Source organism: Drosophila novamexicana, unplaced genomic scaffold, assembly GCF_003285875.2.
Source record: "Drosophila novamexicana strain 15010-1031.04,08,12 unplaced genomic scaffold, DnovRS2.1 tig00004554-arrow-pilon, whole genome shotgun sequence".
Classification (NCBI taxonomy): Eukaryota; Metazoa; Arthropoda; class Insecta; order Diptera; family Drosophilidae; genus Drosophila; species Drosophila novamexicana.
Genome location: NW_020825051.1, coordinates 2,420,167 through 2,436,441, shown reverse-complemented (window position 1 = coordinate 2,436,441; position 16,275 = coordinate 2,420,167). Strand labels below are relative to the sequence as shown.

The 16,275-nt window shown below is 44.2% G+C and overlaps 2 protein-coding genes across 2 annotated transcripts in view; one reads left to right on the top strand and one right to left on the bottom strand.

Moving 5' to 3' along the window:
• LOC115769628 (myocardin-related transcription factor B) overlaps positions 1–15,581 on the top strand; it is a 41,922-nt gene extending 26,341 nt beyond the window's left edge. The window contains exons 2-5 of the mRNA XM_030714536.1: positions 4,180–5,010; positions 5,082–5,222; positions 9,690–9,755; positions 10,435–15,581. Of these exons, the coding sequence (XP_030570396.1) occupies positions 4,180–5,010; positions 5,082–5,222; positions 9,690–9,755; positions 10,435–14,729 (5,333 nt within the window). The 3' untranslated portion in view covers positions 14,730–15,581. The remainder of the gene's footprint in view (positions 1–4,179; positions 5,011–5,081; positions 5,223–9,689; positions 9,756–10,434) is intronic.
• Positions 1,567–2,351, bottom strand: LOC115769629 (tctex1 domain-containing protein 2-like). The gene has a single exon (XM_030714537.1). The coding sequence runs from the start codon at positions 2,221–2,223 to the stop codon at positions 1,666–1,668; it is 558 nt and encodes a 185-aa protein (XP_030570397.1). The 5' UTR covers positions 2,224–2,351; the 3' UTR covers positions 1,567–1,665.
• Positions 15,582–16,275: the final 694 nt, after the last annotated feature.

The window sequence follows — 16,275 nt, the reverse complement described above, 5'->3', positions numbered from 1 at the left end:
GTGGAAAAAAATAGCTGCTGAACTGTGCGCTTCTTGGCTCTGTACTTTTTCTAATTTTTATTGTTTTTCATATTTAATATATATTAGTTGTTGTGGTTGTTGGAGCTGTCGTTGCTTTTGTTGTTCTTGCTATTTTTTTTCCCTTAATTTAAATGAGTTTTGTCTATGACGTCTGCATATTGTTTACAAATACACGTTTCAATTTGCAGCATATACATAGTACATATTGTGTCTAAAGAAACACCCACACAGCCATACACAGCGACACATGGCGTGCGTTTAGCTGTTGTTGTTCTTATTGTTGTTATATGCGATATATTTGATTTTTGGTTTGTCGAATGCTATTCACGAGCTGTGGCGCTTGCATAATCCTCGCTTGTCGAAGCTGTCAGCAGCTTTGCTGCTGCTGTTGCTGCATCTGCTATTGGCATTCAAATGAATATGTAAACGTCGCGTAGATTGTTTTACAGAAATGTCAAAATGTGTATATGAAAAAAAAAAAAAAACAAACCCAAAAGAATAAAAAAATCAAAACAACGATTCGCCACGTCACGCTGTTATAAAGGTCAGCGTTTAGCACGTTTTGCATTTTTTAATCAATTTTTGTTGTTCCGCTGCTGTTTTATTATTTGTTGCCTTCAATTTAATTGTGCCATAAAGTTGGTCTGGCCATTAAAGTTGCCATTGCTTGATTTATGGCTGCCAGCAGTGGCAGGCGACAAGCGGGTCGTGTGTGTGAGATGTGGGCCATGTAACGTGCAGATAAACTGCAAATAAAACTTAATGTTTATGCAGCCGACAAATTGCCAGGTTAAATGCGAGTCTCGTACGACAAGCATCGATTATGTCGTATTGTAACATTAACAGCATCCTGTTTCCTGTTGCCGAGAGGAAGTGCCAGCCACAGAAAGAGACAGAGACACGGACGCACACACAAACACACACGCAGAGACAGCGGCAAGAAAACCAACAACAACAAAAACAACAAGACAAAAGTGTGCCGCGCTCTGTAGTATACTTTGCGGGCGCGTTGGCTCGTGTATAGCTGCTGGCATATACCGGAGCATACATAATTGATGTTTACATCGCAGCAGCAAAGGCGACTACACCCGAGCAGACACTCACACACACACACGCATACCCACACACATACACAAGGGGCGGCAGTAACAGCTGCTACAATTTCCGCCGCAACTTCCGCTGCGTTTTGAATGATTAGTTTTGTGCATGGACAGTCAAAAGATGTTGGCTAAAAGGACTGTTGCTGTTGGGCCATAAAATTTACGACTTAGCTGCCAATGGGCTACCACTTTGGCTTGGCTTATACGCGATTATCTGGTGCAGTTATACTTCTTCAGACCCTATACCCATAAAATTGGTGAAAGGCACAAATTTATGTTGCAAATAGAACGCAGGTTAGCCAATCATAAATCAGCAACTTACAGCCAAGATATTCTGTTCATGCCATGTCTGTTTGTGAGAGTAACTGGAGATTTTGCATGTATTAAACCTTCCCCTGATGTATATCTGGACAGAGTTTGTTTCCTAATTGTTATTATAAGACTTTATTTTTATATTTTGCACGAGCTTCGAAACCAACATATATTTTATGTAAATTGAATATATAAGTGAGTTTAATGCATACTTCTTGTTTTGCCCCATTCCTCAATCATAATATATATAAAATACTGTGCATACTGCAAAAAACGTGGGCGTCTCAATCGTGTAGTTGACATAACCATCCTTTTCGGCATCCCATAAAAAGTTTGCCATCGAGTAGAGGCCCTGCATGAGAAATTCGCCAACTGTGATCAACACTATGTAACGATATCTATCGAAATTCAATAATTTGATGCGAGACTTGATATCCTCGGCAACTTGAGCAGCCATATGCAAAGAGTACTTCGGATGGAAGCTATAATCCGCGCCATAGTTTTTATTCATTTCGGCCTTAACGATTAACTCCAGGCGTTCCTGCCTCAAAGGATTCTTTGGTTCGAGGCGATACGTGGGCGCATAACGTGCCACCGCTGGCTTAGTTTGTGCAGCTAGGGCAGCTGGCGTTGCACCCGATTGGCGGCCAGTTTTATCGTCTTCCTTGCCTTTTTTCTCCTTGTCTTTGCCCTTTGCTGGTTTCTCCTTAACCGCCTGCTCTGGACTGGCCTCCTTGCCAGCCGACTCCGCTACATTTTCCTTGCTTGGTCGGTCTGGTGTATCGGCCATGACTTCGTTTGCTTGCTAATTCTGTATAGTAAGTTTTTCGATGTGTTTTCTAAATTTCAAATAACAAAGAAACCGACAATACGGGTTTCCGGATTTATTAATAAAATAGATTGCTTTGACGGTGAACGACAAACTGACTTTTCTTATTTGGGTTTTTAATATAGAATATGAATAAATTTGTAACTATGTAAAAAATGTATATTATCTAATATTAAAATAGTATAAACCTAGGACTTTTCAGAAGCTGATTGAGACACAAGCTTTTACTATTAAGTAGTTTCTGCATTTGAACACAATCAAGTTTCTTGATTTTAATTAATTTAGCATCAGATTGGCGTCTACGTTTCGCATACGCCCCATTGGCAGAAATGTTAATGGGCAAGGTGTTGTCAGTTGCATCCGCGTCTCGTTCGTCCGCGTCTGTTGGATGGGACTTGGAGCGATTTTAGACCAAAAGCCACTTGCATTTTGGCTAGTGGCTGGCTGGCTGATCAAAAATAGACTTGGCAATGGCTTTGTGTTGGCTGCGTGTGGACAACATGTCGCGCCAATGAGCGAACGAGCATCAAAGCTATGCTGCAGCATCACCACACATCTGGGGTAACAGGGGTCTTGCAGAAGGCTCACGCAGAGGCAGGGACAGGGGCAGCTGATGGCGACATTGATGCCTGCCAAGCGGAAACAGGCGTCGCGTGGGGCAGCGTTTGTGGCAAGTGGCTATTGTTGTTTGTTTGCTTTCTTTTGCTCTGCTACAGTTGCTACCTTGGCGCCCCACATTAATTAAAATACATGTGGCAACAACATTATGCCATGTCTGTGCTATGTCTTCAAATTTTGGAATTTACTGAAAAACAAACTTGAGCAGCTGCTAGTTGTCGCCTAAAGCTAGCTATAAATAGGTCCATTTAACAACAGAGTAAATAAACCTTTAAACAAATTCAACTATAAATAGAAATAACAACAAATAAGTTGAAAAAAAATAAAACATTTGCCAAAAATAACAAGAGCTCAGCCAAAACGGTACATTTGACAAGTGCATGTCAGTCTAATGCACAGCTCGTTGGCAAAGGGTATAAAAAGGTTTTTATTTTTCACGGTTTCTATTTGCGGACAGAGCTAAAAATGTTGACAAACTGTTGCATAACTTGAGGCGCGTCTGGGAATGTCGCGCTCGCCTGATGCAATAACGGTCAGTGCCAAAAAATTTCAACGCATTTACAGCTATTACAATTACTTGCATAGTTAGCAAACAACACACCCACACGCACACACACTCAGTTTATGAGAAATGCCAAATATATTAAACAATTTGCGTATAGGCAAAACCATTGACAAGTTCGTAAATAAACACAAGGCAACTAACGCCAAAGAAAGCTTAAAAAAAAAGAAAATAAACTACAAAGAAATAAATAAAATAAAATAAAATAAAGTAAAGGAAAAACCAAGTACGCGCGTTGCTAGGTTTTCACCGAGGGGCTGGGCGTGAGGAGTGAGGCGTGGCCAGCATTAAGTAGGTTACTTGGCAGTGCTTAGCACAAATAACTAGCACACGGGCAGCTGCGTCATTGGCTTTGCCGTCAAAGGGTGAAGATTAAAATAAATAAGTGCGCAACAGCTTGGCTAAATAAATAAATATAATATATTTCCGTCTATATGCCAGCTAGGCCAGCTAAAATTTGCTCGCTTAGCAGTTGAGGAGGTCAAGTGACTGGGCGTCGTTTTGAATTTTGTTTTTGAACAGGTCAACAAAGAGTCCAATATGAATGCAGATTTATTCAAAATAACTGAATACCAAAAAGTAAGCACAAAACTAGAGCAAAGATTAAAACAATTTAAGGAAAATAAGACTTTGTAGCGTTTAGAAAGACCTACGCGTTTTGATATATCGTTAGGCATATTAAGTATACGCAGGGTATCTTGTAATTAATATATATTTACTATGTTTTCCAATTGCAGAGTCTACGCACAGCGTGGACGGCGGCCCTGCATCGTGGCGTTTAACGCTCGATCAGGATCTAATTGATACGCTAAAGGGCAACTTTCCCAGTTGGTTTCAAAGCACATCGGGCGCCACAGCAGCAGCAGCAGCCGCCGCCGGGACAACAAACAAGCCACAAACGCCACAGCAGCAGCAACGACAGCAGAAGCAGGTGGCCGCCAGCAACATACCCATTAGCATTGATACCAAATCAGCCAACAGCAGCAACAATACACTCCAGCAACAGCAACAACAACAACAGCAGCAGCAACAACAACAACAACAACAACAGCAGCAATCGGCCATACTGAGCAGCTGCTCCTCATCAGCCTCGCCCGCCTCATCCATAAGCTCAAACTGTTCCAAAAAGTCCAACAGCAGCTGCAGCAGCAGCAGCGTTAGCAGCGTAAGTAGCTGCAGCAGCAACAGTTCCAGCTCCAGCTCCAAATCAGTTAGTGCAGCAACGGCGCAACGTTTGCTCAACAAGTCGACATCGACGTCACCCAATAAGAGCCTGACACGCACACTCAAGGCCACCCAAAAGACGCACAATAACAGCCCAAAGGTTGGCCAATTGGTCAAGTCCGCATCGCTGCACAGCCTGAGCAGCGGCAGCGGTAGCAGCGCCAGCGGCAGCGGCGGCTCTTCGCTGCTGGCCACCTTCTCCACATCGCCGTTGACAACCGTCGAGCTCATCTCGAGCGACAGCTGCAACGGCCTGCTGGCCACACGGCTCAGCGGCAAGGCCTTGGAGCATAATTTTCAGAACATAATACTACTGCAAGAGGCCTACGACGATATGTCGGAGGGTGAGTGTTTCCTTACATCTAAATTGTTTGGTTGGCCCAATTAGCTCACGGACTACTTTCTATCTTTGCAGCCGAACAGCGTCTGCATGCGACGTTCCTGGGCAGCAGCGATGACGGCAACAATTCCGATTGCTATGATGCCCGTCAATCACCGCCAAAGGCCATTGTCGACTCTAGTCCGCTGCAGCCGGCCATGGATAAGAATAAAGAATGTGAGTACAAAATTTATTTTATCTGCTTACTGCTGAGTAGAGATGGATCCTAATAGTTGAGTCGCTGAGAAAAAAGAGTCGTTAGCGTGGCTTTTCAAAGAAGCCTTTTGCATGGAACTCGGAAACTTATTACCTTGAATGATAATCAAAGCGTTTAATAGAAATGTGCCGGTTCATGTTTAGGTTCTGCTTTTACTTAAGCAATTTATCACTTAAGTTCATGGTAAATAATAGTTAAAACTAAGAATTTAGGGTGCAAAGCGGATCACTTCACAAATAAGCATAGTCGTTGCATTATTTTATTTTTCCTCTTTTTCGGAACTTTAAGATTTATCTGCTTCTAGAAGCACTTGTGTCAGACACATCCTGAGTTTTCAAATTCAAAATTTGTATATTACAAAATTATACATGCTCAGCTCTAGCGCTTCACGTTTGGCCCTTCGTTTTCATTTATTCGCTTTGTTGTTGGTTCATGTTTACATATTTGGTGCAAACGCCCACCTTTTTGGCCATCTCGCGGCTGTTTGACATTTGTCAACTTGTTTCATTTATTTATTTATTTATTTTTTTGTCTTAGCTTTGTTTAGTCATACGCTTGGCGACACTCGACGCTGACCAACAGTAGCCGCCGTTGCCGCCTCATCATTAACAGTGGCAGCGTCATCGAGATCTTTGCTCATTATCGACTTGGAGGCATTTTGCAAGCGCGCAAAAGTCTTAATGAAGCTGTCAGTGCGCCGCGGGCACTTAAGGCGTGCACATGTTCTGCCACGCCCACCCTCCAAGTCGCCCACTGCAGCAGCAGCAGCAGAACTCATTCATGGTCCGAGCAGACACACAGAAATTGTCAACAGTGTTTCGTTTTTGGCTTTTTGCTGTTTGGCCTACATATTTGCTTGGCATTTTGAGTGAAGAGAAATAATCTTATTCATTTTGAATGGCCTAAATATGTGCATATGTGTGTGTGTGTGTGTGTGTGTGTGTGTGTGTGTGTAAATTTGTGTCCCATAGCCGCTAATAGTTTTGACAGCTCTTGTCGCCTGCGCTTGGCTGGCATTCTGACATTTTTGTTGGTCTTTAGTGGCTGCCAAAATGGCAGCCCCAACCCCAACAAAAGTTCAGAATACCCTGACCCTGACAAAAGGCGCCAATTATTTGCATGCATTTCGCAATGTGCTCTTCGGTTTTCTAGTCTCTTTATTTTATTTATTTATGTTTTTTTTTCTATTGCAATATGAAAAGTCATATAAACTGCCAAAAGGCACACCAATGGGCAACCCAAATTTCCGGCAGGCACACACTAATGCAAATGCACACATACATGCGCCCAAAAACCGTTATCTAACAAATAAACATGAACTGCATATTAGCGTTGAAAAAAGGCTGCTGTTGCCGCTGCTTCTTCTTCTTCTTCTGCCTGGCCCCACTGTAAACATTTTGCAATTTGCAACTAAAATTTATTATAAACAGATGGCAACCAGGCGCAGGCGGCGAAGGCGCTGCAAATATGTTTTGACAAATAAACACGCTGCACGCGACTTTCAAACGCTCGGCGCGAGCAGAGGTCGAAACGGAAGGCGGGCGGACTGAAGCAGGGTGTAGGGCGCGGGATGCTAGCTGCGGGCTGCGGGCTGCGGGGCACCTATGTAAAGCGAGTGGTTGCTGTAAATTGTGTGGCTGCTGCAGGCCCGCAAACGCCAAGGCGGAAATAGCAGCCGCAACGGCAGTCGGCAGGCATGTAAAATGCCATTGCACAGTGGTTCAAGGTAGTGCATAAACAAAAATAATGCTGGCTAGGAAATGTTTGTTTTAAGATACTTCTGAAAGTAGTTTGAACTTGGCAAACAGTAGATTTTATTCGTGTCCGAGCAACTGTTTCTCTGTAATTTAAATAGATTTAGTAAGACATACCTTAAGCTATATTTATAATAATAAATTCGCTAAAGAGTTGTCTATATGCTAGTTGAATGGGCATTATAAGAATTGTATAATATATTGTTGTGCCTAAATTTAGATATAGTGTTTAATAGCCGGCCCCACTGTACCTCCTGCTGCTGCTAATGTTTTGGTTTACTTGGCTGCCTGCTCAATGATTTGGCCCACGCTGATGGCGTCTTAGCTGAGGCGCTGCCGCTGATCACGTAATCGATTTTATAATATTATATACATGTATATATCCGTATATATATACATATATTCCTCTATATATTCGTGTTATATGTATTTGCGGTCAGCCAGCTGTTGCCGCTCTCATCTCGCTCTCTTGGTTTTTGCTTTGTTTACCTGACCTTCGCCCGTGGAACTGGGCCTCCAAGCAGAAGGGCAACCACCCACCCAGCCACCTACTCACCCACCGTAGTAATAAGAAGAAGCATAGCAGCAGCAGCAACAACAACAACAACAACAATATTAAGAACGATTTAGCTACGTCTACACTTTTATTGCTATCGCATAAAAACTTTTATGTGTTTAATTTGGAATTTTGTTATTGTTTTTATCAATCGCGTGTGTAGGTGTAAAATCGACACGTAAACAGAGCAGCGACCATTTAGAAATTGAGAAGAAGAACAAAAAATAAATGCAATAACAAGAGGAAAATGAAAACCCAAGAATAAATTGCTAGCGTAATTAATTTGGCAGACGGCGCAGTCGTTGGCTTCGTCACCAAGATTGTTTTAGCCGTGTTACATGCCCAAATATTTGCCATAATGAGAAAAACAACAACAAATCAGATAGACAGAGAGAGAGAGAGAGGGAGATAGATATAGAGATTGCGAGAGAGAGAGAGATGGTAAAGTGAATTTTTTATACATTTCTGCGCGCTGTGCACACTTCAATCATAAAATGGGCGACAGCTGCCAGCGCCAACCCGCGAGACAATTACGCGCCTTGGCAGCGCTCTGGTCGCCAATATTTTTCTATTTCGTTTTAAAATTTTGTTTGGTTTTTTTATGATGATTTTCCAAGAGCCCAAATTACTTTAATAACGTCATCGTCAGCATCTCACTTTGATGTCGTCGCCGTTTTCACTTATGCGACTTTGTTGTGGCGTCAAGTGTTGATGCTGTCTGCCGTCTGCTGGGCCACAAAACTCTTGTCGTTTTGCATGCAAATAAATGTATGCATATGTGTAACCGCGTTAACCAAATACTAAAATAAAACAAAACGAAAAGCAAAATTAAATAAAATAAACTCTGCACTGCATTTGGCATTTCATGCGGTTGGCCTTGGCAGCAAAGCTGTAACCACAGCAGCAACAACCATCACCAACAACAATAACAACAACAACCATAGCCGCGGTGCAGTGCCCCCTGCTGGAGCCAAAAGATTTGTGTTTTCATTTCATTTGTGGTTTTTGGCTTTATTTTTGGCTCTAGTCTCCTGACTTAATGTGATTTATTTCCATTTTAATTACATGCCTCGTCCCACATTTTGTGCAATAGTCTCGCTAATGTCCACAGCCTAATTGATGCTAATCAGCTTGAGACAACAAGTCGTATGCTTAACAAGCTAACTGAGTACTCATGTATGTGTCTTACACATTTGTATTAAAGAAATGCTCTTCAATTGGTTTTAAGTTATTTATTTTAAAGTTGTTGTTCCATAAAAGTTACAAGTTTTATTAAATCTATAAAAACAAACTGTTCAGCTAACCCAACTATTTCCTAAGCTAGACTATCTTTTGTAGCTGTTGAGTGTAAATTTAATCAAAGCAATTTGAATGGATTTATTCTGTTCCCACCCATTCTCCGCGTCCATTGTGTAACGCTGTTATCGCAGCAGAGACTTTGGTGACTTTATGTCAAGTTAATTGACATCAATCTGTCATTTGCTAGCAGTTGCCATATAATCATATTATTACGCATACGCCCCATGGCGTCCGGGCACCATGTGGGTAGGCGCCGTTCTTGGTTCTTGGCTTAAATATTTAATTTTAGGGGGCGCCAACTTTACACTCGATGGTGTTAAGCAGAAGAACACAGAAAAAATGAATAAAGTAAAAGTTATATACACCCACAGGAACGAGAGCAACAACAAAGACAGACCGCACATAAAGATATTAAAAGTTTTCCTTTTTTTCTGCTCTTTTACTTTGCTTTGCTTAGCGGTAATATTTTTGTGCGTTTTGTTGCCTTGTTTTTCCATTTGCAGCTGTTTGTATTTTTTTCTTTTCCTATTCGTGTGCTGGGCTCGACATTTATTGCTTTGGGTTGTCAAGAAATACGAAAACCCGCCGAAAACTTGGGCGTTCGCATTTTGGCCAGCTGTTTAACGAATTTTTTATGAGCTATGTTTTTGTTTTGATCTGTGCCTGCGGTCCCCTCTGCACTAGCTAAACTCTATAATTTATGTGCGTCCAAAATTGTGGTATTTGATTTGTAGCCGCAACTTGTTGAGCTGTCATTTAGCGCGCGATGCTTTTCATTTGCAAATGTATAATAATTGTATTTATTTTTCTCCTTGCAGCGCTCAAAGTGAAGCTGATGGTGCGACGGCCGCACTCGCAACTTGTCGAGCAGGGCATAATACCATGTAAGTAAACTAGCAAGCAGCACACGGTGCGTATACTTGTTTCTCACAATATAACTCCGGCTTTTGCCTAGCCAAATCGATAAATAGTATTGAAGGGCCGCCGCAGAAAGTACACATTAGCCCCACTTATGTGCTTCACAGCCATGTCCTGGCAGACGTGAAAGCCTGGCGAAAAGGATATGCAAATATCTGCGCATTTTCAATGGCCTCCTTACCAAATTTATGCGCGGCGCCACAAAAAGTTGAGCTAACGCAAACGGAAGAAAGCCAGAAAAGAATCAACAAAATACGCGAATTTACAAACCAATTGAATGTGCAGAGCGCAGCCGAAAGTGAATTTGAATTTGAATTTAAATGACAAATTTTCGACATCGCCGAAAAAAATAAGAAAATAATAATAAAAGAAAAATAAATGAAAAAAAAAATAATAATATTTAGCTGCCTTGCTGGCGCCACTTTAAAATATTTAAAATACAATTCGATATCCATTCTAAATGTTGCAAAATGTCAGAGTTTTGTTTAAAATAGAGCGCATTTTTGTGTAGGAACATTTCCTAAAACTACTATTTAGCTTGTGCATTAATATTATTAATAACAGAATTGCGAGATTAACGTTTTTTAATAATTTTCAAAAATATCTTGATATTTTAAATATCTAATTTATCTCCCTCTCTGCCAGCGCTCAAAACCTCGCCCGCCATCCACGAACAATGCAAGCAACTGGAACGGGCCAAGACCAGCGATTTGCTGAAGGCCAAAATACAGCAGCGGCCGAATCGCGAAGATCTCGAGCGATTGCATATACTGGAGGAGGATGAGTGCCACATCGATCCGAGTCTGGCGGAGAAGCAGCGCATGCTGAAAAAGGCGCGCCTGGCCGATCAGCTCAACTCACAGATCCAGCATCGACCGGGACCGCTGGAGCTCATCAAGAAGAACATTCTGCATACGGAGAAGCCCATCGAGAAAATTGTCAAGGAGGGCTTGGTGCCATTCAAGGCAACCAGTGAGGGTCTGTTGACGCGTCCACAGCATCCGCATAGCTATGTCACCTTTGAGGAGGATTCACAGAGCTCCGAGAGCGACACACGGCAGACGCCGCCGCGCCTGGATGAGCTCATGCCTGCGGGCACAGCGGCCACAACGGCAAGCGGCCGTGCAGTGGTGCCAGCGGAGCCGCTTACATCGACGCCCAAGGACATGCTACAGGCAGCTGCCGCTTCAGCGGGCATTGTCACTGTGGCGCTGACCACGCCCACGTCAACGACTAGTAACTGCGGGCAGCTGATGCTCAGCGTGGTGCCCTCCATACAGCTGCTGAATACGACAGATTGTCACATGGGCGGCACACATATTGTGAGTGCACCCCCGCCACCACCGCCGCCCATGCCTGTTGCCAGTGCCATCAAGGTGAAGCAGGAGACGGCCAATCTGTTTGAGGAGCTGTGCCAGAGCGTGGCCGGTACAACGTCCAGTCCAGCCAGCAATCACATGCTGCCGATGCTCGCGTCACCCTGCTCCTTGGGCTCCAGTACATCCACATTAAGTCCATTGTCTTCCATTGCATCGCCGCCGCCGCCACCGACTCGGCTGCAGCTGCATCCGGTGTCCATGAAGTCGGATGCGCCCGGCAAGGACAAGAATCGCAAGAAGTCCAAATCAAAGCCTGTGTCCAAGGCGCGCACCATCAAATTCCACGAATATAAGGGACCACCCAGCGCCGCGGGCCAAGCACAGGATCAAACGCAGTCGGATCAAACAACCTCCTATCAGCTGCTTCTCGAGCAACAGAACTATTTGCTCAAGTTTCTGGAGAACCTCAACAAGAACCAATCCATACTGCCCCCAGCCAGCGCTGCCACAGCCACCCCCAGCAGCTCCATCAGCACCACACCGAACAGCATCACGGTGACAACTAAGACGGTGCCGGCGCTGGCCACATCTATCACAACGGCGGCAACACCGGCGCCCATTGCGTTGCCCAACACCATTTCCATAACCAGCAGCACGGGTGGTGCACCGTTGAGCTTTGGAGATGCTGCATTATTGGCAGCAACGCCCGCAGCTACGCCCGCGCCCGCACCACCAACGTTGTCGCTTATAGCCACACAACAGACACAAGCAACAGTTGCCACGGCCGCGATGCAGCAACATCCTCCGCCGCTGCCCTCGCCAGCGCTCTCAGTGAGCTCATCCATACCGGCCAGTCCGGCCAACAGCTATGCCGAGTCCACCAGCTCCATAACAGATCTGACGCGTCTGGAGAAAATGAAGGTATCCGACTTGAAGCAGCATCTTAAGCGTCGCAATTTGCCCGTCTCGGGGCCTAAGCCGCAGTTGATTGAACGACTGAAACCCTATCTGCCACTGGAGCCCATCGAATGCAGCATGCCGGCCAGCACGCCCGCAACTGTCAGCGAGGTCATCACCATCAGCGATGCCATGGATACCAGCAATTGCGGTGCCACGGATGTGCAGCCGCCGCCAGTGGCCATGCTGGTGGCAGAGTCGCCCGCCAGCACCTTGGAGCACGAGCAAATGGATGTGGTGCAGCAGATGGACAGCAATCATGCGATGACGCTGCAAACAATTTTGCCACCGCAGCCCCAAACGGCGACCATCATACAGAACGAGGAGCTATTGCGCCGACAGCAGCGTAAAATCGACGAGTTGCAGCGGCAGCTGCAACGTTCCCAACAGGAACTCCAGCAAATACGGAGACAGCAGCAGCAGCAGACGGTTACAGCTCAGGTGGTTAATGCGCTGCCGTCGCAGCAGATAACGCTGATAACCACCACGGCAAACGGGCCGCAGCAAACGCTGACGGTGCTGCCGCAGCTAGAGAAGACTATACCCGCCAAGGTGACCGTCAAACCGGCAACAACAACACCGGCCGGCAAGCTGAATGGCATGCACAACAACAGCAGCAGTCAAGCTAAGAAGCCCGCCAACAACAACAGCGGCACCAACAGCGGGATTCAGGCCAACGGCAATGGGCAACAGGCACCGCCGATCAACCAAAAAATGGTGGTCAAGCAACAGCTGGAAGCCAAGATACAAAAGCAAAAGGCGGCCGCTGCCGCAGCGGCACTGCAACAGCAGCAACAACAACAGCAGCAGCAGCAACAGCAGGCACAACAGCAGCAACAGCAGCAGATGCGTTTGCTTACGCAAAAGACACAAACTGTACTCATTCCATCCAACAACAATAACAATACAAATAGCGTGCCCAAGCTTCCAGCCACGCCCACAAAGCAGTCTAATGCCGTTAATGCTACTGCCAACACGGCAGCAATATTGCACGCAGGCAAGCCAGTTACAGCGGCAACAGCCGCCGTACCGCATCCAAACAACGTGGGTCTCGTCTGGAATGAGGGCAACCAGACCATATTTTTGCTGGGCCTCAATGATCAGCAGATGACGGCGCACACGCTGGGCAACATAAGCCTCACAGCAACAACAACAACAGCAACACCGCCGCAGCCGCCAGCGCCTGCAACAGGAGCAACAACTGCCACAAAGAAGTTGCTCAATGGACACCAACGCACAAATTCGTTGCCCAGCATTGTGTTTCCCATTGATGCCAAGCCCATTATCACACAACAGCAACTACAGCAGTTGCAACTACAACAACAGCAGCAGCAGCAACATTTTCAGCCTGGCCAACAGCTCATACAACTAGACATAAAGCCCACAACTGCGCCGCCACCCCAGTACGAGGAGGCGACGAAACAGCTGGCGGCCAGCAAAGCAGCCGCTGCCATGGGCAACAGCATGCCGCTAATGAAGATCAAAGAGGAGCCGGCAGCATCACCCGCGCCACCAGCAGCAACAGCAACGGCAACCGGCAATTGCCAGATACAGCGCAAGCCAACGGGCATCAAATCGGAGCAGGTCAGCGATGTGCTGGACATACTAATCAAGCAGGGTGAGCTGCCGGAGAGCGCTGCCCTGGAGCCCATAACGCCACTGACGCCCCTGCCCGAGCTGGCCATGTTCAATGGTGTGACGCCCAGAACAGCAGCTGGCGGTGCCAGCATTGTGCCGCTGGTGCCCAAATTGGAGGCGCCGCCCACACCACAATCGCTGCCCAACCTGGACATGGCCATGGACACCAACGACAGCCACGTCAGCTATGCGTCCAGCAATCCGCAAGCCACAACGCATGGTTATATTGAGAATATTGATATGGCCTCGCCGCTACAGCCAGATGTGTCGGCCATCGATGCGGAGAGCGTTGCCAAAACCTTGGACATATTCCTGGAGCAGCATCATGCCACGCCACCGCCCAGCACGCCGCCCAAATGCAGCAGCAGCGTCAGTGGCAGTGCCAGCGAAAAACCGAACAGTCCGGATGCCAAGCTCAATCATTTCGATGAGTATGAGCTGCTGGAGCTGATGTCGCAGCAGCTGGAAATGGACATTGGCGACGACTCGAACAACTACTGTGCCGGCAAGAACAGCGCAAACAACAACAGCATGCGACGCGATCTCAATCCCAGCCTGCAGCCTAGCATCAACGAGCTGCTCGATGCCAGCAGTCCGGACAGCGTGCTCCTGAATAACAATCACGGCGCCGATGTTGACTTCGATGCGGACAGCTTTGTGGCGCAGCTTAGCCAGCATGTTGCCACCACCCCCAGCAGCAACAACCCCAACAACAATAGCAACAATGCTGCCGCCGCGCAGTGTGGCACGGCAAATGGTCACTACAACAGCACTCCGATGGATGTGTGCGATGACTTCGAAAGCACATTGAACTCCATAATGCAGGCGGTCACCCAACCGCAGCCGGGCGGCCATGTTGACTATGCCACGGCGACAACGGGCATGGCCAACGGCATGGGCAATGCCATGGACGGCAGCGGTGGTGGTGGTGCTGTGGATGCATTCAATGCTAGTGGCGATATATTTGATTTGTTTAACATTGATGACTACAAAATGAGCTGGGCGGCAGGTGATTTTACCGTATAATAAAATGTGGCACACACACTCACACACACACAAATGCACACAAAATGTACATTGAAATGGGCCAATAATTTGGACAAACTTGTTGCTTTGCCCATTTAAACGATCCTTATGCAATACACTATATACCTATTGTGTGGCTCACTATTCTCAAATATTCCTGAAAATTCGTTACGTAAAACACAAAGATGAAAAACACAACTAAAAAGATATCCTATTTATTTTCTAAATGCATTTAAAACATTTGAACGATATAGTTGAAATTTCAAAACTTTACTATTTCCAATTAAAAAAATATATATATAAAACAAAAAACACATACACTAAAGCCAAAATTGCCGGGAGAGTTAGTCCAAAAAACACTCCACAATATTTCAGCACCCTTTTCCTATAAACAGCAGCAACAACAAAAAAAGAGAAAAAAATAACAGCCAAAACGTTTGGAAATGAGTGAAAATACATAATAATAAAAAAACGATATACATATATAGAAAAACATAAGCAAAAATGTTGTAAAGCTCGAGAAAAAAGTACATGTTTCTAATTAAGGTCATTCCAATTTGAAAATATCGCGAGTGAAATCTAAATAAAAGTCTATCAGAGAGAAAGAGAGTACGAAAGAGCGAGCGCAGTGAGTTCGAGAGCATGAATGAGATGATTTAAGGATGATAATTAAAAATTGATGATGATATTCTTAATCAGCAATTTAATTATAATTAAATGAATTAATTTGGTTGAGCCTGTTCGGTTGAGTGAGTGAAAGAACACTAAAAAACATATGTCTTGTCATTACGAAAAAAACAATAAAAACACATTCAAGAATTTTGTTTTAAGTTCTATTTAAAATGAAATTTATTTTAAAGAATAGCAATAACGAGCCTAAAAATCATTAAAAAAAGAGAAAGAAACACTTGCAAACTTTAATTACACATCAAATTAAAATTAATGTAAACAATTTGAGAAGTATTTCCTACAAGGAAAGAAAAAGCCTTTAAAGTAGTCGAAACAAAAATTTAATTTAATTAAATCAATTAAAATAATTCATTTAATGCCTTTTAAGCCAATTATTTAAACGCAAAGGCCACATTTTTGCATTCAATTAACTTTGGGGCAAATAGAAAAAACGCAAATTCCGTTACTTAAAATAATTAAAACATATACTAAAAATTTCTTTAAGGCGGTATGTACTTCACAGCATGTTCTAACTTGTTATATGAAATTTAAAAGGTAAACCTAATGTTTATAAATAAGTAATTTTTGTTTAATACAATTTTCTTAAATGTAAGTGAACATTTAGAGCATGCCTAGCATTCGGACATATTTTTAGTGTTTTACACACTCGCAAATAGAAAAAAAACCAAATTGATAAAATAAAACTGAAACAATATGTAGATTAATCGACACATTTCAAAAATTAGAATGAAAAAAAAACTGAACTAAAAATGAAAAACATAAAATCGTAAAAAAAAAAAATCAACGCATAAATACACCTAAATATATACATATATTTTTATATAAGTAAATTACTTTATTTAATTATAGCTTAAGT

What these genes read in the sequence shown, in the direction of transcription:
- LOC115769629 (XM_030714537.1), bottom strand. Translation starts at nt 2,223, where the DNA reads ATGGCCGATACACCAGACCGACCAAGCAAGGAAAATGTAGCGGAGTCG.